Below are 22,817 nucleotides of genomic sequence, written 5' to 3' on the forward strand. Positions count from 1 at the left end.
AGCATAATATCAAGGAAAGTTACCGCTTAATTATTTGTAAAAGACTATTGAAATAGTCCTTCCTTTTACAAATACATGTTTCTTTTAGGCTGGATTTCCTTTTTAGGTTTAACCAAAATAACATACTACAACAGATGGAGTGGAGAAATAGATAAGAAAATCCAGCTACCCCTAAGTCAGACAAAGGAGTTGTAAAAATGTAAAGCGGTGTCACCTCTTTCTTGGAATTTTTTTATTTCAAAAAACTTATTTTTCATAAAATTTTTAACATAATGGGCTTATTATAAAATGAATTAGTATTTCAAATGTTTCTAAGTTTTAATGTATAATATGGTAAATACTGATAGATACAACCCAAATAACAAAAGCTTTTTTTTTTCTCTAAATTTTTAAGAGGTAAAGGAATCCTGATATCAAAAAGGTTGAGAAGCTATGAACTAATTTGGTTGGAACTCTAGAAGTATTTGACATAAACCTTTCACCTTGCTTTATGTATTTGTTACCTGTAGCACATCTAGTTCCTGCTATACAGCAGTCTGTTCTGTTCTTACCCACGAAGGGCGCCTGAGCAAACCAGTAAAGCTTGGACAGTCTCAAGGACATGTTGTTGTCCTTAACCTGAATGTCTCCCTTTTAGTAGTAAGAACCAAACTGACTGCAGAAGGTTAGGACTTTGAACAACTATCATGTATAACGTTGTGTACTCTGTCAGCACTCATTTCCTGCTTTTGAATGACAGATCAGGCATTAATTTTTAGTGGAGACCTTTTATAGCACACAAACACATTTTGTGATTCTATACCTAACTAGATCAATGGTTTTCAACCAGTGTGTTGCAAAAAAATTTAAAAAACTGTTTTTAGTTAGGGGAACTGACCTCTTTTCCCTTAGATTTCAAATAAAAAAAGGACAACAGCCAATACAGCAATGGCTGTCTGGTGTGAATACCCTGTCTTGAACCATAAATATAAAGGTCATATAAAAGAACTGCATGTTATTGGTCATGTTGCATAATAATGTTGCATCTGATTGGTTAATTTTTGGTACCAGAAATGCTTATATGCCTGGTTTTTAAAAAAGTCACTTTGACGTCAAAAGGGTAGGTAATTACTATTTTTTTTTTCTTTTTGGTAAATGAATAAAAATTATACCTATTTTTTGTCAGATTGGCAAAAAATAAAATATTTTTTGGAGTGCTGCAGAATTTTAATTAGATCATGTGTGCATGAGATGAAAAAGGTTGAAAATCACTGTACTAGATTATTGATCCTGCCACTGGATCATCAGCTAATTGAAGGCAAAACACCTTGTCTTTTTTTTTTTTTTTAAAATATTTTTTATTGCTTTTTTACAGAGAGGAAGGGAGAGGGACAGAGAGCCAGAAACATCGATGAGAGAGAAACATCAATCAGCTGCCTCCTGCACACCTCCCACTGGGGATGTGCCTGCAACCCAGGTATATGCCCTTGACCGGAATCGAACCCAGGACCCTTCAGTCCGCAAGCCGATGCTCTGTCCACTGAGCCAAACCGGCCAGGGCCACCTTGTCTGTTTTGATCAGCAGTTCATCCCAAGTACATGGCATAGGGAATTTGATCTTCTTTGTCTATGTAGACAACACTCAATACGTTGAATAGTGACCACTCCTTTTTATTTTACTTTTTTGTTAAGCCTCACCCGAAAATACTTTTTTCATTGATTTTTTTTTTTTTTTTTTTTTTTTTAAAGAGAGAGAATGGTGCCCCAACCCGTTTGGCTCAGTGGATGGAGCATCGGCCTGCGGACTCAAAGGTCCCAGGTTCGATTCCAGTCAAGGGCATGTACCTTGGTTGCGGGCACATCCCCAGTAGGGAGTGTGGAAGAGGCAGCTGATCGATGTTTCTCTCTCATCGATGTTTCTAACTCCCTTTCCCTCTCCCTTCCTCTCTGTGAAAAATCAATAAAATATAAGAGAGGGAGGGAGAGAGAGAGAGAGAGAGAGAGAGAGAGAGAGAGAGAGAATGGAAGGGAGGAGGAGACACAGAAAGAGATAATCAGATTTCACTTTGCAACTAACCTTTAAGATGGGAGAGAGGGACACCTTGACTGCACATGCCCTGGTTGGGCTGGGGATCAAGCCTGTAGTCAAGGCATGTGCCCTTGATCTCAATTAAATCTTCATCCTTCATCCAACAAGTGGATGCTATAACCATTCAGCAAAACTGGCTAGGGCTAACCATTCTTTTTTTAAAGTAAATATGTTTTTATTGATTTCAGAGAAGAAGGGTGAGGGATAGAGAGTAGAAACCTCAGTGATGAGAGAGAGTCATTGATTGGCTGCCTCCTGCACACCCCACACGGGATTAAGTCTGTAACCTGGGCATGTGCCCTGACCAGGAATCAAAGTGTAACCTCCTGGTTTATAGGGATTGGGCCTAAACCGGCAGTTGGATATCCCTCTTGCAATCTGGGACCGCTGGCTCCTAACCGCTCACCTGCCTGCCTGCATGATCGCCCCCAACTGCCCTCCCCTGCCGGCCTGATCTCGCCCCAAACTGCCCTCCCCTGCCTGCCTGATCTTGCCCCCAACTGCCTTAAAACCCCCCCTCAGTCCCCACCTTAGGTTCTGCCTTTGCAGTTCACCCAGTTTAGGTTCTGAGTGGTCGGTTTCTATGCCAGTCAGTGTCAAAAGCTCTGCCTCCTAGACAGCCATTGGCTCCTCACAGTTCACCCAGATGTGGTTCTGATTGGTCGGTTTCTGTGCCAGTCAGCGTCTCCGGGCCTATCTTCGGGCCTGATCAGAGAGGCGGGGCTGATCAGCAGCCCCTGCGGAGGCCCGGAAAGAAAGAGAGGGAAAAGCTGATAAACAGCTGCCACGGAGGCTATGGATCAGACCCTGCTTCTCTCTCCAGTCCTCTCTCTGGGCCTGATCCTCAGCCCCTCAGCAGTCAGTGCTGGGTCGCCACGGCAACCCAGCACAGACTGCAGTACTGACTTCTGGTGTTTGGTCGAGCCTTCGGTCGTTATGGTCACTGCTTTTTATATATATAGATAATTGACATATGCTACTGTATAAGTTTAAGGCATGCAGCATGATGGTTTGATTTACATACATTGTGAAATGATTACCACAGTAGATTCTGTTAACATCCATCATCTCATATGGATATAATAAAAAGGAAAGGGAGAAAAAAAAATTTTTTTCCTTGTGATGAGAACGCTTAGGATTTACTCTCTTAACAGCTTTCCTATATATCGTATAGTAGTGTAAACTGTAGTCATCATATTGTACATTACATTCCTGGTAATTAGTGACCACTCTTAAGACACTTGCTGAAGTGGGTTTTGATTTTAGCCAGTTTAGTTGTATGAATGATTTTACAAGAGTTCATTATTAAAATTTTGCCTCAAATATTCTCTAGCAATGAGGTGCCCCTGCTTCATTTCCTAAGACATGCATAGGCAGGTTTTATGAAGTTTAGAAAGAAGCTCTTTAAAGTCATGAATCATGAAATTGATCTATAAACAGCAACAACAAAAAAACCCAAGCTATGTTTTTTTTTTTTTTTAAATTACTTGAGTGATGCTCTTTTTGTCCTTTTTCTCATTTTATATTCTTGCTTGTTGAAAATTTCTTCCCTGGAACAGTCTTGACTTAGAGGCACAGTCCCCGCCCCCCTGCCCCTGCTCCAGATGGTATATAGAAGCTGTATTTTGAAGGGGGCTAGGAAGGCAGTTGAGGTTATTGTTCAGTTTAGACTTTGATACTTTTTAACATTTCTACCAATGCTACCCTACCCTCCAACATGTAAGTGATGTTAAGAGTGCTTTAAAATTTTCTTTTTGGACTTTGACATATATGTTCTCACATTATTGTCATCCTGAAATCAATAATGACTTTTGGAGATTATTTGAAGAGAGAAATTCTGTTTATAGGCATGTAACTTCTAGGGATATAGAAACATTATTTTAAAAAAGGATTCTTTTGAATTTAAAGTTATTTAGTCTAGGAGTGGAACAAGATGTGAGGTCAGAAAAAGAACACACCCACATCCCACTTCCCACCCCGCCGCGGTGCGCGCCCCCCCCCCCCCCCCCCCCCCCGCAAGGACTGAGCCACAGAACAACCTGTAGTAATGATGATGATCCACCCCGGAAGACTTATGAATCTGACTTGCCATGTTGTGTTGCTAGAGTTAGAAACCATCAGCTTTAACCCATTTGCTTTTAGAGAAGGAACTCTTGTTTTTCCTTTATACATCTTACTCTTTCTCTTCTACCCTCAGTATCTTTTCTTTTTGAAAAATTAATTCAATGTGCTTTATTGGCTATGAATTTCCACATTGTTAATTTTTGTAGTATTAATGTCACAAGTAAACCTGTAGCTTCTTTATGTTTTTGATATTGGTGGACAGGGCTAATTTCCATAATGTAGGGGGTAGTGTTGGTACTTCTAAGTTTCTTACTCTGCAAGTCCTCCAGTATAGGAATAGCTGTTTTGCTATTAACCCATGGTTACCATTCCCTGTGTCATTCATTGCTTGCTTAGTGCCACTTTCTTTAGCAGTTCTGCTGCTCTCTGCCATTTGGTTACCAGGTGGCTAATGTTGATAGCTCTTAAGTTTTAAAATTTCTTCTAATATCTTCCTCTTCTGAGGCAGATAGAAAGAATGCATTAGGAGAGAATGGGTCACATGTTGTGGTCATCTCTCCTTTACATCTTTATTGCTTATTAATTATGTATGTATCATATTTTATTTCTGCTCTGTACACACACCCCTAACTCCTCACTGTTTATCTTAATTTAGTACTTTACCACTTATCTCAAGGGGGCTAAAAACTTGGTTTTCTCGTCTTTCTCTTCTGCTTATATTTTCATTATGTGTCAAGGGACAACCTTATGTATAAAAAGTACTTTTGATATAGAGAAACTTATGTCTGTCAAAGAAAAATTAAACCACAAATCTAGATGTAAAAAGAGATAAAAAAGAACCATTGTGTACTTTATCTAGTACCTTTGAAGGTGTTTGGATGTCCTCTTTAGAATCTTCTAAAAGGTGCTACTTATTCTTTATACTATTTTATCTTAAGAACACAGATATCTATGACAATGGACCTGTATTTTCTTTCTTTTTTTTATTATATTTTATTGATTTTTTACAGAGAGGAAGGGAGAGGAATAGAGAGTCAGAAACATTGATGAGAGAGAAACATTGATTCAGCTGCCTCCTGCACACTCCCTACTGGGGATGTGCCCGCAACCAGGGTACATGCCCTTGACCAGGATCAAACCTGGGACCCGTGAGTCCGCAGGCTGACGCTCTATCCACTGAGCCAAACAGGCTAGGGCTGGACTGGTATTTCATGGCATTATGTTAGCTTCTGGCTACAGCTCACTACACTATTTCAATGGGAAGTTGTTTTGAATTTCAGTCAGCTGTTTGTATGTTGAGGTTAGCCTGCATAGTCCTGGCTAATTTATTTGTCTGAATCTTTTTAATTTGTTGCCATATGGGATATTCATAGCTATTTGTTTTCCAAATGAGAGCAAAATGAGTGTTGCTGAGCATACATCTTTGTTCTTGGTTTTTGTACCTCTAGGGATCACTGTTATTCCCTATGTTTGCTTTGCATTTTTATCCTTGCAAAATACATATGGTATGTGAGGTGTGCTTAGCCCCAGTTTTTTACAGTTGATAAGCTTTTTACAGTGAAAGAAGTTTACCTTTTAGTGAAATTGAGATTCATCTCTCAAGTTTGATTCCATTAAATCCCATTGTCTTTTTATTGTATCACTAGAGGCCCAGTGTGCACGAAATTGTGCGTGGTTAGGGTACATAGGCCTAGCCTGGCCTCCATCGCTGGCCTCTGCCGCCCTGTGACGCTACGTGAAGCTCCCCACCCCGGGATGCTCCGTGATGCTTGAGGCCCCTTGACTGCTCCGTGAGGCTCCCCCTGCCCTGCCACTGCTCCGCGAGGCTCCCCCCACCCCGCCACTGCTCCACGAGGCTCCCCCCACCCTGCCACTGCTCCACGAGGCTCCTCCCGCCCCTCCATGCTCCACGAGGCTCCTCCCGCCCCGCCACTGCTCCACGAGGCTCCCCCCACCCCGCCACTGCTCCACGAGGCTCCCCCTGCCCTGCCACTGCTCCGCGAGGCTCCCCCCACCCTGCCACTGCTCCACGAGGCTCCCCCCACCCTGCCACTGCTCCATGAGGCTCCTCCCACCCCGCCACTGCTCCATGAGGCTCCTCCCACCCCGCCATGCTCCGTGAAATTCTCCCTGCCCTGTGACTGCTCCATGAGGCTCCCCACACCCTGCCACTGCTCCACGAAACTCCCCTCTGCCCCGTGACTGCTCCACGAGCCTCCCCCTGCCCCTCGACTGCTCTGCGAGGCTTCCCCTGCCCCTCGACTGCTCTGTGAAACTCCCCCTGCCCCATGACTGCTCCACGAGCCTCCCCCGCCCCTCGACTGCTCTGTGAAACTCCCCCTGCCCCACGAGCCTCCCCCCGCCCCTCGACTGCTCTGCGAAACTCACCCCACCCCGTGACTGCTCTGCGAAACTCGCTGCCACCCGGTGACTGCTCCGCTAAGCTTGCTGCTGCCCCGCGAAGCAGCCCGCCAAGCAGCCCGCCGCTGCTGCTCAACAGTTCCCAGTCCCACCCGCCGCCATCCCCCCACCCCCCCATGGCGAGTGGCTCGGGGGCCGGGGGGAGGGAGGGGACCAAGAGGTGCTCCATGCACTTCATGGTGACCGGCTGTCTGTCTGGTTATGAAGGCACCTGGCTCTTTATATATTAGGATAGATTCAGTGCATTAAATTGTAGGAGTCAGTGTAACCTTTAAAATACCTAAGGAATTACCCCACTATTTAGTATGCTGTCAGGAGAGGGTAATATGATTTAGATGGAATTGGCTTGTTTAACTCTCTCTGCACAATGTATATTTGTGAACCTCAACTCTGTTGCTTATGTAGAGGTTGAAAAGTCTCTTGGCAACCAGCTTCCAGTTGCATCCAACACCTGCCTTGGCTAATTGGTATGCCCAGTTCTGGTACTAGAGCCTCTGAGGAGTTTGTGTTTGAGTTTGACTTCATCAAATTTAAACTGGAGCAAAAATGTGAAGGGCCTTTGGGATTGGCCTGTTGATTGAGAATGAAAAGGCAAACATAGAGAGAAGAGGGAATGAAACCTTGTGGATAAAATGACTGTTAATTTACATTCGGCTGCTTTTCAGCTCAACTTACATATTAAAAATAGTATATTTTATTTGGTTGTTCTCTGGTAGCTCCTTTCCATATTTGCTGGCATTATAAAATAAAGATAGAGGAAAAGAATGACCAGGTCCGCCCTAACCTGTTTGGCTCAATGGATAGAGCGTCGGCCTGCGGACTCAAGGGTCCCAGGTTCGATTCCGGTCAAGGGCATGTACCTTGGTTGTGAGCACATCCCCAGTGGGGAGTGTGCAGGAGGCAGCTGATCGATGTCTCTCTCTCATCGATGTTTCAAACTCTATCTCTCTCCCTTCCTCTCTGTAAAAAATCAATAAAATATATTAAAAAAAAAAAAAAAAAAAGAATGACCAGGTCCTGAGATTATAGTGTTTTCTGACACATGTCCACACCAAGGTTGTAGACACCATTTATACGTTTTTGTTTTTGTTTTTTTTTTTTAATTGTAAGCTGGTAGGTTTCCTATCATCTGTGTTCCCATGTACTTTATTACAGTGTGTTCATTTGAACACTTACAAAATTATTTTGTAATTGTTTAAATGGTTTCCTTTTCTGCTAGCCTGAGTTCTAGCAGTGTGTGGTGTCATTCGTTTCTATTTCCTGGACCTAAAATGGTTCTGGACATGTGTTTGAGTTGAAATGGAATTAAATTGAAAAAATGGATTGCATTAGGTAGTTTATACTTTATCCCACCAAACATAACAGGTTATTAGCAGCAGAACAAAAAGATATTGCCAGTTAGTTTTTTATCTGGAACTTTCCCCCTCTTTTCCTCCCTCCTTGTCTCTTTTCAGCTCTTATTCTCGTTACCATGGTGGAATTAAAGCATAAAGGTAGGCGATAATCACTGGAAGAGGACTTTCATAGTGGTTCCATGTGTGGACTTGTCTCTTTCCCTACTACTCCCTGTTCCCCGGAAATACATGGGCTATATTTTGTTAAATTCTTTCCTCCATGGTACTGGTGCTCTTGGAGCTACACAACAGATTGAAATAAAACCTTTGATATTTTAGAAAATATAATCTTGTAGGATTAAGCCTTTAGATGAACTAGTGGTGACTGCATACTAAAGTGTCTTGAGTAAGCATGCCAATTTGTAACTTGAGTTTTGAGTAGTGCCTTTATATACGAATGTCTCATAAATTTTTTCCAAGAGCAATATTTTCTTCTAATTGACTTGAGCAATATCTGTTTTTACATAGTGTTTCAAGATGTTTTCAAGAAGTCAACTCTACAGTTTGAAAAATTTCCTTAAGTTACTGTGATTCTCAGGAGACACCCAGAAACACTCCCTAAATTAGCATATTAATCATAACCTTGCATAACTCAGGCAAACAAGCCTGACCAATAAACTCAGTTACCGGTGGGGATAGTCAGAGAGTTCTGGGCCCAGCATTTAATCTTATAAAATACAAGAATAAAAATACTTAGGACTATTTTAGGGTATAGTTTGTGATTTTCTGATCTCAAGTTTTTTTCTTGCTGTGTGAGCCACTGACTATTTGTCTCGAGTGGAAATAAGAGTCATGGTTAATATTAGACTATGTAAAAGGACAATTTATCTGGTGACTTGTAATGATTAGTTTTTAGGGGCCGGAGGGGAGTAGCAACATTTAGTACCTGTTGAACTTGAGCAGTTCCTTGCCTCTGTCCCTAATACTGCATGCCCTTAACCCTAGATGTAATAATTTCTCAGTATTCTTACTTACGGGCTGAGAAATTTTCTGGCTAACTGGTTGGAGATAGTGTGATTCAACAGTATAAAAGGTTTATTTTTTGGTGGTGGTGTTGGGGTTGAGATAAAAGGCCCAAGAAACATTTGATACATACTTTGTTGGTTATAAAGTTTGAAGCAATCGCAGTCTCAGTTCTGCCATCCGGTATCCGTGTGTGATCTAGTGAAAAGTTATGTAGCTGTTCCCTTATCTATAAAATGGGAATGATAATACATACCTTGGAGCGTTGCTGTGAGAAATTACATAGAATATGTGATATGCTCAGCACTGTAGCAACAAAAGTTGTTCCCTTCCTTTTTCCTTATTAATTTAGAAAAAGTAAAATATTTTTGTTGGTCTATATGCCAATTGAGATTTACTGGGTAACCTATCTCCTCCCCATTTTGTCATGGTATGGCTTTTCTTAGGACCCCACAAAATAACTTCTTGCTTGCCTCGTGACATTAGCTTGTTGTTTAATATCTTTTCCTTTTGGACAGGGAGTAAGTGCTTCCTGTATCCTTGTGCATTTGGTTAGTTTGTTGTACACAATCAAGATTTTCCCTCTGGTCTTAACCTCAGATAACCAAAAGGAAAGCTAGTTAATGCTGCTAAGCCATATATAACAATTTCATGGCTTTTGAGCTGATTGACAAGTGTAATTCTTAGCTGCTTTTTAGCCTGAATTAAAGTTTAGGAATGTTCATTTTCTAGCAGTTTGTTTTATTCTATTCATGTCTAAGCTTAAACATGTTCCATAGTTTGATTACTATGTATGGAAGGACATACAGTATTTATATGAGAAATTCTGTTCAGTTGCTATAAGATTCTTGTTCATTTTAAATCAGGTTTATCATGGATATACTTCTGACTTTTTCCAAATAATATAGACATAGGTAAAATTAAATTTTGACAGCATTGAAAGTTATTGTAAATGGCTGCTATTCTGTACTTGAGGTAATTGCACAGAATATCTTGCCTAACTGTATAGTCGGCCCTCTGTACCTGCAGGTTTTGCATCCAACATAGTTTTTGTCTGTGGTCGGGAATTTGTGGATGTGGACTGACTGTATACATTTTTCTATGCTATTTTATATAAGAGACTTGAACATCCATGGATTTTGGTGTCCAAGGGGGTTCTAGAATCAATCTCTTGTGGATACTGAGGGATGACTGTAAACTTACTAGTAAAGTGTGTATTGTCATATATATTTAAGTAGTATAACATAGATTAACTCTTTAGTAGAAACATTTCATACAAGAAAAAATAATTGCAAAAATGGCTCAAAGATCTACATGGTTGAGTTCATATTGAATACACTTTGGGCCTTTAGATTCTGATTCAATGAAAAGTCCACTATAGTCATTTTCTGTACTGCAGTGTCCGGGGCTTGAAAAGGCTTCTGTGATAGGATTGTATTCTGAGTATGCTTTAAAATCATAGCATTAAGCAACTTTTAATCAAAGTTCTTTTCAGTTCTTTTTTGCTCCTTTATTGTAACTTAATGTTGTGAGGGGGAAAAACCCACCAAGTTTTTAAAACATCTTAGCTTTTCAGCCTTTATATTTTAACTACCAAAATTATAGGTAGAATGAATTTTGTTGATATTTATTTCATACTTAGAGCATCTGTTAAGACAGTGGTGTAATCTAGAACTCCTGATTAATGATCAAGTAATTTTGATTTTTAAAAAGCTACATATTTTAAGTCTGATCAGCATCTTGTGTGAAATTTTACATTTTCATTTAATCTCCCTTCTTGGTAGTATTGTGCCACCTAGCGGAAATTTATGTCCTTTAATGTATGTCTCAGAATGTAGATAGACTACAAGATGCATTTTAGCATGTTAAGAAAAAATAGTTTGGAATGTTTGGTTGACTTGGAATTTTTTTTTTTTTAAATATATTTTATTGATTTTTTACAGAGAGGAAGGAAGAAGGATAGATAGTCAGAAACATCGATGAGAGAGAAACATCGATCAGCTGCCTCTTGAACACCTCCTACTGGGGATGTGCCCGCAACCAAGTTACATGCCCTTGACCGGAATCAAACCCGGGACCTTTCAGTCCGCAGGCCGACGCTCTATCCACTGAGCCAAACCGGTTTTGGCTGGAATTCTTTTTTTTTTTTTTTTTAAATATATTTTACTGATTTTTTTACAGAGAGGAAGGGAGAGGGAGAGGGAGTTAGAAACATTGATGGGAGAGAAACATCAATCAGCTGCCTCCTGCATGTCCCCTACTGGGGATGTGCCCTTGACCAGAATCAAACCTGGGACCCTTGAGTCTGCAGGCTGAGGCTCTATCCACTGAACCAAACCGGTTAGGGCGACTTGGAATTCTTTAGAACAATGATTGCTTTCCTAAATAAAAGTTTAGGACAAAAAAAATTCTTAGTAAGTTAAGGTTTATAGATGTCTTAAAATTATGAGCTCCTCAGTGTTAAAATCTGTTTCTTTTTTCCACAAGAAATGCCCTACATTTATTTTCTTTATTAGTGAAAGTTTAATCAAAGCATATTATATTTCCATCAGTTAATATAAAAATAATTTTTGCTTTGTATATCTTATAAAAATCTATCCCTCCCCCCCCCCCCCTTGAGTTTAATTGTTGTGCACCTAAGCAGAATGTAGTGGAGTTTACATGTTATTTATACAATCTAGGTTTTTGAAGTAACAGGAGTAAAACACATTGGATGATAAATATTAATTGAAATGATCTAAAGAAAAAAATGTGCTACCTTGAAAACAGCCTGATATAATTTAGGCTTTTATCATTGGAACATTTCTTACCAAATGATAAGATAAGCTCTTATTTGTGCTTACTTGGAAATAAATAAAATTTAGGATTTTATCAATTGAGGTCTCTTTGTCTTGTTATTAATTATGAAGAAGATGCCTAATTCCTTGTGAGATGTTCAGTGTACACATTTTTGGTAGCACTGGAGAAGCATTTCTCTCTTGGGGTTGGGCATTCTGCGTAATCAAACGGGAATATGAACTCTGAGGTTGTCTTCAGTATACTCGTTGATAAGTTATAAAGAATATCAAGCCCTGGCCAATGTTGCTTAGTTGGTTGGACGTCGTCCCATGCACCTAAAGGTTGTCAGTTTGATTCTTGGTCAGAGCATATATCTGGGTTGTGAGCTCAATCCCCGGTAGAGAGCATGCAGGAGGCAGCGGATTGATATTGCACTCTCACATCAATGTTTCTTTCTCTCCCTCGCCTTTCTTCTCTCTCTAAAAATCAATTTAAAAAATCTTAAAAAAAAAAAAAAAAGAATATTGAGAATTAACCAGTTAGGGAAAGTAGTTCTGAATTATATGATGTGCAGTCATTCAAGCATATAATAGCTTTATAGAGTCATGGATATTTTATAACATTTTTTATCTTATTATTCTTTCTTAGTTGCTGATGTATATTCACGATGAGTGGATTAGGAGAAAACTCCTTGGATCCACTGGTCCCCGATTCACGAAAACGCAAATTGCCATGTGATACCCCAGGACAAGGGTAGGCAATTCATATTCTTATGCTTCACCAAGATTTCCTCCCCTACTCTTATTTTTTTGGTTTAAAGATAACATTTCAACTTTTTGTTGTTTACATTCTCTGGTTAGATATTTTTGGTTTTTGTCTTTGCTTTAATACTGTTATTTTGCTTTATAGTAAGTAAAGTGGTACAGTGATGAGATGGACATCCTTATGATGTAATAGACGCTTTATCGCTGATTCAGATAGAAGCGAGAATATTATACTAACAGGGTGATACTGTAAGAAGCATTTCTCAACGGAAGAGGTAGGAGTTAGGAACAGATAACTGAGATTATTATAAATAAAAAATTTAAATATTTTTGAGAACATGTTATTAGTTGATATTTTGGCATTTGTAAGGCTTCATCATTTGTTTCCTGAATGTAGTTAGAAGTTTAAAAAATAGAAATAAAATGCTGCATTTTATGCAGTGATACTCTGTAGCCTTTTAAGTACTGTATTTACCAAGGTCAGCATCATTGGAATTTTAATGTGATAGTTGAAAATAAAAACAATCTACAATTTATAAAATCTCATTATTAATACTTATCCCCAGTTTCTAGATTGATGAAACTGAGATTAATTCTGCCCAAGGCTACTGGGCTAACAAAAAGGTAGATTTGAATTTAGGTTTGCATGAATTTATGCTATATTGTACCACTTCTCAACACAATGTTTTGATAGTTTTATTGGCTGAATTTAGTTTATTTACACATGAAGGTAATGGTGTTGTGTAGGGACTGATTCTGCTCATAGCTCTTTTGTGATAGGTATATTTATGTCCCTCCTCTCTCCCCCCCGCCCCTCTTCTTAGTCTTACCTGCAGTGGTGAAAAGCGGAGACGGGAGCAGGAGAGTAAATACATTGAAGAATTGGCTGAACTGATATCTGCTAATCTTAGTGATATTGACAATTTCAATGTCAAACCAGATAAATGTGCAATTTTGAAGGAAACAGTAAGACAGATACGCCAAATAAAAGAGCAAGGTAATACAAAGTAAGAAAAACACTCAAGTCTTTTAGAAGGAACTTGTTAATTGTTTACATTTGTCTTTTTGCTTCCTTGTTGCTTAGGTGGGGGCTGCTAATAATTGAGGCTAGCCTCTGTGGGAATGGGCAAATGAGTTGACCAGTTTTACTCTTTAGGACTATTAACAGAGAATTGGAAGAAGGCCAGTGTTGCTCTCTCTGTCAAATGTTAGTGCTTTTCCAGGAAGCCATGGGATAGTAGTACATTTAGTAATGAAAGAAAATTATCTTCTTCCCTCCTAGGTAACTCTGAAGTTTAATTTTAACATTTAAAAATTGTGGTATCGTTTTCTTATCAGGAAATATTGTGTATGTGCATATGCACGTGTGTGTGTCTTTGTTCTGGGGACAGTTTGAAGGTGGATTTAATCTATCACTGGTATATGTGCTCTTTGTAGTTCTGTTTTCTGTCTTTTTAGGAAAAGCTATTTCCAATGATGATGATGTTCAGAAAGCTGATGTATCTTCTACAGGACAGGGGGTTATTGATAAAGACTCCTTAGGACCACTTTTACTTCAGGCAAGTATATGGCTTTAGCTATCCAGTAAGCTGTTTTTATTTTTAAAAAGCTTGAAATTTTGGTTAGGTAATGAGAACAAAAAGACAGATTTCTTTTTATGAGACAGAACTTAGTATTTTGAATATGATGGAAAAATGCTCTTATATTTACAATATATAACTCAGAAGGCCTGCAGGGGAAGAGGGGCACCTACTTATAAAAATGTAGTTGCAAACTGAGAAAGTAAACAAAAAATACCAAGAAACAAGAGAGGAAAGGGAACCCATAAATTCAAAGGTAATATTAGGCATATTTTACCTCAGACTTTTTGTGCATTTTTGCGTGATTGATCATATGCCATACTACAATTTTATATTCTTAAGGAAGTTTTTTTTCTAATTTAAATATTTCAGTTACAGTTTACATTCAATATTATTTTGTATTAGTTTCAGGTATACAGCATAGTGGTTAGACAATATACTTTATAAAGTGTTCCCCTTAATATTTCTAGTACCCACTTGGTACCATACAGTTATTACAATATTAATGACTATAGTAGTATTTCCTGTGTTGTACTTACACCCCTATGACTGTTTTATAACTACCAATCTGTACTTCTCAGTTCCTTCATCCAGTCTCTAAAATGCCCTCCCCTCTGGCAGGAATTTTTAAGGTTTAATGTGCATTTTCTAAGTAGTTGTCTTAAGTAGGTATGATTAACTTAGACCACTTACATACTGTTTCTCTTACTTGAAGTCAGGGCCTGAAGCCCTTCATAAAATTCACTTGTCACTGATTTTGTTTCATCTAGTTTGCTCCTCTCCTTTTAGTTGATAGTACATTTCTCTGTAAATTCTCGTAAGGAATAGAGTAGTTCGTGTAGCTTGACTTAGTATCAGATGGTCAAATGGGAAGCAATAAGGATGATTTTTTTTTCATTTTTTAAAGCTTTGAAGATGTAATTCTTAAAAAATTAGATTAGACCAGGGGTGGGCAAACTTTTTGACTCGAGGGCCACAATGGGTTCTTAAACTGGACCAGAGGGCCGGAACAAAAGCATGGATGGAGTGTTTGTGTGAAATAATATAAATTCAAAGTAAAGGAGTGGAGGGGAGAGCAAGAGAACCCTCCGCTCTTTCAGCTCCGCGGGCCGGATAGAACAGCCGAACGGGCTGGATCCGGCCCGCGGGCCGTAGTTTGCCCACGGCTGGATTAGACATTAATTCAGACTTTATATTGACATATACATTTTTTCCCTTCAAATTATCTTTTCATTTTTTTTTACTAGAGGCATGGATTCGTGCACCGGTGGGGTCCCTCGGCCTGGCCTGCACCCTCTTGCAATCCAGGACCCCTTGGGGGATGTTGGACTGCTGGTTTCGACCCAATCCCCGCAGACCGAGGGACGCCACTAGTGCATGAATCCATGCACCGGGCCTCGAGTATGCATATAAGATCTTTGGTTAATCTCTTCCTGCCCCCCCCCTTCCCTCTGAGATTCATCTGTCTGTTCCATATTTTCATGCCTGTGCATTGAGCATCTGTCCCCTGGTAGTCAGTGAGCATCACAGCTACTGGTCAAATGGCCGCTTAGGCTTTTCTATATATAGATAAGACCCTGGAACTAATGTTAATAGAAATGGTGGCTGTTAATAGTTTGCAGTGATTGCTAAATCAACAGTAGTTTTGTGTGTGTTTTTTTTTTTTTTTAATTCTACTTAGTACCAAGGCCTGTGTCTTAGTCTGCTAGGCTGCCATAATAAAATACCACAGATTGGGTGGATTAAATAGCAGAAATTTATTTCTTACAGTTTTGGAGGCTGGAAATCCAAGATCAGGGTCAGTAGGCTTGGTTTCTTCTGAGACCTCTCTCCTTGGCTTGCCTTCTAACTGTGCCCTCACATGGCCTTCTCTCTGTGTGTGTGTGCATCTCTGATTTCTCTCTCTCTCCTTGTAAGGACACCAGTCATATTTTATTAGAACCCTACCCTTATAACTTCAATTAACCTTATTACCTCCCGAAAGCCCTGTCTTCATTGAGGGTTAGGGGTTCAACATATGAACTTTAGTAGGGATATTGTACATTCCATAATATCCAATATTAACATATCCCACTTTAGGCATTGGATGGTTTCCTATTTGTGGTGAATCGTGATGGAAACATTGTATTTGTGTCAGAAAATGTCACACAATACCTGCAATATAAGCAAGAGGACCTGGTTAACACAAGTGTCTATAATATCTTGCATGAAGAAGATAGAAAGGATTTCCTTAAAAACTTACCAAAATCTACAGGTAGGCCTTTAATATGTATTTTCTAAATAAAATGAAAAAATTTTTTTCTTGACCATTTCTTAGAAAATTAAATCTACCTTTTATGTAGAAAGGCAAGTGGTTAATAGTAAAATTTTCAAATATGATCTTGGTGAATTTAGAATATGGTATACATTTCATATGACCAAAATATACAGTGAAGTTTCTGTTTTAGTTGAAATTATTTTAATGTTTTATGTACAATAGCTTCCCTTTATCCTCAGGGGATATGATCCAAGATCCCCAGTGGATATCTGAAACTGTGGATAGTGCCAGTCATTATATATACTGTGTGTTGTTTTTTATACATATACAATAAATTTTTCACTTAAAGGAAGCATTTTATATCTTCTCTTTGGCATATCCAAATCACCAGCATCACTGTTCTTGCACTTTGGGGCCATTACTAAGTAAAGTAAGGGTTACTTGAACACAAGGACTGCTACTGAGACACTAGATCTGATAACGGAGATAGCTGTGAAGTGACGAACAGGTGGATAGAGTATACAGCGTGAATATGCAGGACAAAGGTTGATTTGTGTCCCAACAGGGTAGGGCGGGATGGAACGCAATTAAAACTTATGAAATATTTATTTCTGGAATTTTTTACTTTAGAGTTTTGGACCATGGGTAACTGAAACTGGGTAAGGGGAAACTCTACCTTGAAATGTTAGTGTAGCCCTTATTGAGGAAAATGTGTGGAATGAGAAAATATAGCTTGAGTTCTTAATGATGGTCATAGACTGAGATGCCAATTTTTAAAATTTATTTTCCAAAGTTAATGGAGTTACCTGGACAAATGAGACCCAGAGACAAAAAAGCCATACATTTAATTGCCGTATGTTGATGAAAACACCACATGATATTGTGGAAGACATGAACACTAGTCCTGAAATGCGCCAGAGATATGAAACCATGCAGTGCTTTGCCCTGTCTCAGCCACGAGCTATGATGGAGGAAGGGGAAGGTAAGAGTGATCAAATATTTGTGATGTTTATGAAACAAATAGCAGCCAAACTTATAGTTTTGTAATTTCCATTGTTACAATTCTTATTACTGAACTAGAAGCCCGATGCACGAAGATTCGTGCAAGAATGGGCCTTCCTTTCCCTGGCTGCCGGCACTGCCTTTCAGCTCCAGCCCGGAGCCGCCTTTCTGCCTCCCCATGCTGCCCAGAGGCCCAGAGTGGCCAGGGGTGGTGCGGAACGCCTGCATCGTCGCCATGGCAACACGAAACTGTGGATAGTGCCAGTCATTATATATACTAAAAGTATATATGAAGTTAACAATGCAAGCATCCCACCCCGCTCCTGGCTGCTTGGCGCCTGCATATGCAAATTAACCCGCCATCTTTGTTGGGTTAATTTGCATACTCCTGATTGGCTGGTGGCATCGCAAATGTATGGTCAATTAGCATGTTACTCTTTTATTAGGTAGATTTCATGTTCTTACCTATTGAACAGATATATTTAATGGTTATATACATTTCTTACCTGGTTAAATTTTATTATAGATTTGCAATCCTGTATGATCTGTGTGGCACGCCGCATTACTACAGGAGAAAGAGCATTTGCATCAAACCCTGAGAGCTTTATTACTAGACATGATCTTTCAGGTAAAAACTTGGTGTATTGCATATATACATTTTGTTCATTTAGAAAATGTTTAGAAAAAACTGTTTCTACAGCCTGTACTGTCAGGCTGTACCCAGTGTAATGAATGCTTTGCATGGATTATTTCCTGTATTTCTTACACAGCCCTGAGAGAGATTCACTACAAATTTTGAAAAGGCATAGCTAGTTTTTAAGGACTATCATGAAACCTACTTTAATTTTTTAGCATATTTGAGTTGTATATATTTTATTTCTAGTGTATTTGATATTAAGCAAAAGTTGTCAAACTTTCAGATTTGAGTACTTGGTTAACCTTGTTTAGATTTTAAGTGTTCAAAAATGCAGTCACCTCTCAGAGGGAAAGAATTGTCCCTACTAGCTGTTCAGGCAGATATTTTCTCTTGCATCATAATTGCAGGGATAGTATCTTCAGATGTGAACAATTTTACTGGTAGGTGTTGTTTTTTTTCCTTTAAGTGAAAATGAACCTGCGGTTACCTAGACATGTAACTTTCTGTACATTCAGAAAGTAGAAAGGGATATGTGATACACTCTTATAGTCTATATAGCAAAACATTTAATGTTAGAGTCTCCTGAAGGACTGTGCCTTAACCCATTGTACGCCATAAGCATCTGTAGACGCAAGTGGCGGACCTTCCCCTCATGCCACGCGCATCTATAAAAATAATGTTTTCCCTAAGTGGCAGCCCTGACCAACTTTAAAATCATTTTTTCATGAGAATTTTCAGCTGAAAGTATTCAAGAACACCCTAATTGTGAGTAATATATTTATTTTTGTAATATTCATTGCAAATTGATTTTTTAAATTAAATTCAAAATATCGTGGCATATGGGGATGGTTTCCATTTTGGACACGTGGCAGTTAACTGGTTAAAAAGAAAAGGTTTGGATACAGCGGAAATTTGGATCAAAGATGGTGGAGCAAAGGTTTAGTGTCTTTATTTTTTAGTGTCAAGCAATGTAATATGCAACCAGTAAATACTTGTTGGTGGATCTAAATGCTTATTTTCTATTTAATAGGAAAACTTGTCAATATAGATACAAATTCACTGAGATCCTCTATGAGACCTGGCTTTGAAGATATAATTCGAAGGTGTATCCAGAGATTTTTTAGTCTTAATGATGGGCAATCATGGTCCCAGAAACGTCACTATCAAGAAGGTAAAGAATTTTAAGGATGGTTCTTGATATTGTTTGTCTTTCTGTTTGGCATGCTATAAAGTAGAAGTACATACATGACCGTAGTTGTTGTTTTGTGCCTGTGGGATAGGAAAATTATTCTTGAGTATTCTTAGTTTAACCTGTTCATAATTTTGATGCAGATTCAGTCTTTCACTGGATTTTGAAAATGTTGCATTTGAAGTGTATTTCTTTCCTATATGTATCTGTTTATAACTATAGTTATTAGTAACAGGGTATTTTCTCCAACAGCTTATATTCATGGCCATGCAGAAACTCCAGTGTATCGATTCTCTTTGGCCGATGGAACTATAGTGACTGCACAAACAAAAAGCAAACTCTTCCGAAATCCTGTAACAAATGATCGTCATGGTTTTGTCTCAACCCACTTTCTTCAGAGGTAATGATAGATAACTGTATACTAGTATTCTCATTAAATGCAGCAGTGTTCTCAAGATGTTTTATTAATGTAAAAAGAGAGAAAATTTTACAAGAGTAAAAGCAAGAAGGATGTTGGATTTACCAGTAAGTTTAGATTCCTAGATTGTATGTTCTCTTTAAGGTTGTATTTTAATGTGAAAATAGTATTTGTTCGTTACTAATTACTTCCTGGGGAATCTGGGAAATGGGAAGGCTAGTGGATAAAAGAGCAAATAAAATCTGACTACCTCTATTACCTTTCATTTTCAGTGATATATTAAATTGCTCTAAGGATCGAATTTAAAATTTGAAGGTAGACTTTAAGAATAGTTACTGTTGCTATTGCTATAATAGCTGTCCACCTAGGTGTTAACCTGGAGATGCCAGCAAACTACTCAAGATAATTAATGAGTGATACTCCTCCAATTAGATTTTTTTTTAAAATAAATCTTTATTCAGATTATTACAATTATTTCTCCTTTTCCCCCCCATAGCTCCCCTCCACCCATTTCCCACCCCACCTTCTGCCCTTACCTCCCCCCCACTGTCCTCATCCATAGGTGTATGATTTTTGTCCAATCTCTTCATGAACCCCCCATACCCCTTTCCCCCTGAGAATTATCAGTCCACTCCCTTTCTATGCCCCTGATTCTATTATATTCACCAGATTATTCTGTCCCTCAGGTTTTTAATTCACTTGATTTTTAGGTTCACTTGTTGATAGATATGTATTTGTTGTTCATAATTTTTCTCTTTACTTTTTTTCTTCTTCCTCTTCTTTAAGAATACCTTTCAGCATTTCATATAATACTGGTTTGGTGGTGATGAACTCCTTTAGCTTTTTCTTGTCTGTGAAACTCTTTATCTGCCCTTCAACTCTGAATGATAGCTTTGCTGGGTAGAGTAATCTTGGTTATAGGTTCTTGCTATTCATCACATTGAAAATTTCTTGCCACTCCCGTCTGGCCTGCATAGTTTCTGTTGAAAAGTCAGCTGACAGTCGTATGGGTGCTCCCTTGTAGGTAACTAACTGTTTTTCTCTTGCTGCTTTTAATATTCTCTCTTTGTCTTTTGCTCTTGGCATTTTAATTATGATGTGTCTTGGTGTGGTCCTCTTTGGATTCCTTTTGTTTGGGGTTCTGTGGGCTTCCTGGACTTGTAAGTCTATTTCTTTCACCAGGTGGGGGAAGTTTTCGGTCATTATTTCTTCAAATAGGTTTTCAGTATCTTGCTCTCTTCTCTTCTTCTGGCACCCCCATAATTCTGATGTTAGTACGCTTGAAGTTGTCCCAGAGTCTTCTTACATTATCTTCAACTTTTTGGATTTTTTTTTTTGCTTTTTGCTTTTTCGGTTGAGTGTTTTTTGCTTCTTTGTAATTCAATTCTTTGACTTGATTTTTGTGTTCCTCTTGTCTGTTTTTGGATCTCTGTATAATATTTTTTATTTCAGTCAGTGTATGTTTAATTTCTAGTTGGTCCTTTTTCATATCTTCGAGGGTCTCGTTATATTTATCGGCCTTTTCTAGGATATTCTTAAAAAGCCTTATAACCGTGGTTTTGAATTCTATATCCAGTCGTTTGTTTTCCTCCATTTCTTTCGTTTGTGATCTGATTCTTTGAGGCCGCATTTTCACTGCTTCCCTGAGTTGGTAAGGTAGATTTGTGTGCTAGGTTTCCAATATGGCCCAGTGGGTCTGCCTCCCCAGTTAACCTGAGGTGGACACTCTTAGTGCACCCCTTTGTGGACTGTGTGTACAGCCTTGTTGTAATTAAGTCTTGATTGTTGTTGGTATCACTGGGAAGAATTGACCTCCAGGCCAGTTGGCTGTAAGGATCAGCTGTGTCTATGCTGGGAGAAGTTCGGTGCTGGAGACAGCCTTATAGGATTAGACTTGCCAAATTGCAATAGCCTCTGTGCTCAGCTTGGATGGGGTGGAGTCTCAGTCTTGGCTTCCCGTCAGCCTTGCCCTTGCGCACTTCAGACCTCTGCCTTCCCGGCTCCCGAGTCTCCGCCCGAGAGTCCAGACTCACCCCACAAGAGCGTGGGTCCCCAGGGGCTCGCCTGGAACTGGGGTTCACTGCAGTCAGAACTGGGGCTCAGTGCATTCAGGAGCCTCTGACTCCCTTCCACTAGGGAAAGCCTGTGGCAACCTCCGCAGCCCTTGTGCGCACTGGCGCGCGCGCGCTTTCAGTCCTCCGCCTTCCCCAGCTCCCGAGTCTCCGCCCGAGAGTCCAGACTCCCCCCACAAGAGCGTGGGTCCCCAGGGGCTCGCCTGGAACTGGGGTTCACTGCAGTCAGAACTGGGGCTCAGTGCATTCAGGAGCCTCTGACTCCCTTCCACTAGGGAAAGCCTGTGGCAACCTCCGCAGCCTTTGTGCGCACTGGCGCGCGCGCGCTGCGCGCTTTCAGTCCTCCGCCTTCCCCAGTTCCCGAGTCTCCGCCCGAGAGTCCAGACTCCCCCCGTAAGAGCGTGGGTCCCCAGGGGCTCGCCCGGAACTGGGGTTCAGTGCAGTCAGAACTGGGGATCAGTGCGGTCGGGGGCTTCTTTCCCCCTTCCGCCAGAGAAAGTCAGCCAGGCTCTCAGCCGCCCTTCCTCTCTGTGCGCACAAAGACCCTTTGCCATACCTCCAATTCTCTGTGAGCTTTTCTATTTCCTTCTAGTTATAGAATTTTCACTCAGCCAGCTTTCCTGTGGTTCTGGATGGTGTCCGTTCTGTCTTTTAGTTGTAGTTTTGAAATTGTTGTGCAAGGCAGCAGTTTAGGTGTTTACCTATGCCGCCATCTTGGTTTCTCTCTACTCTCCAATTAGATTTTTTAGAAAATCTGATTGAGGGCTTTAATGCATGCCTGTCAATTTTTTCTTTTTTTGCAGTGAACAGAATGGGTATAGACCAGCCGTGGGCAAACTACGGCCCGCGGGCCGGATCCGGCTGTTCTATCCGGTTCTCTTGCTCTCCCCTCCGCCCCTTTACTTTGAATTTATATTAGTTCACACAAACACTCCATCCATGCTTTTGTTCTGGCCCTCCGGTCCAGTTTAAGAACCCATTGAGTCAAAAAGTTTGCCCAGCCCTGGTATAGACAGAACCCAAAATGAACAACACCTGGAGGAGTATCACTCATTAATTATCTTGAGTAGTTTGCTGGCATCTCCAGGTTAACACCTAGGTGGATAGCAACTCGAGTAGAATCTTGCTGAGGTTCCAGTTAACATAGCTGTTGGCCCTTTGCCGTGCTGTGGTGGTGTTACTCATTTAGATTTTGTGGCTTATTTTTTTA

The 22,817-nt window shown here is 39.8% G+C and overlaps 1 protein-coding gene across 2 annotated transcripts in view; it reads left to right on the forward strand.

Annotated features, from left to right (window-relative positions):
* The window catches only part of NCOA3 (nuclear receptor coactivator 3), a 107,381-nt gene that overhangs the window by 61,252 nt on the left and 23,312 nt on the right, over nt 1-22,817 (forward strand). For both annotated transcript variants that reach the window (XM_080685554.1, XM_080685553.1), the window contains exons 4-11: nt 12,337-12,441; nt 13,277-13,449; nt 13,911-14,011; nt 16,112-16,286; nt 17,083-17,271; nt 17,818-17,919; nt 18,959-19,099; nt 19,370-19,517. In XM_080685554.1, the coding sequence (XP_080541680.1) occupies nt 12,356-12,441; nt 13,277-13,449; nt 13,911-14,011; nt 16,112-16,286; nt 17,083-17,271; nt 17,818-17,919; nt 18,959-19,099; nt 19,370-19,517 (1,115 nt within the window). In that variant the 5' untranslated portion in view covers nt 12,337-12,355. The remainder of the gene's footprint in view (nt 1-12,336; nt 12,442-13,276; nt 13,450-13,910; nt 14,012-16,111; nt 16,287-17,082; nt 17,272-17,817; nt 17,920-18,958; nt 19,100-19,369; nt 19,518-22,817) is intronic.

The sequence above is a fragment of the Plecotus auritus genome (assembly GCF_963455305.1).
Source record: "Plecotus auritus genome assembly, chromosome: 8".
Lineage (NCBI taxonomy): Eukaryota > Metazoa > Chordata > Mammalia > Chiroptera > Vespertilionidae > Plecotus > Plecotus auritus.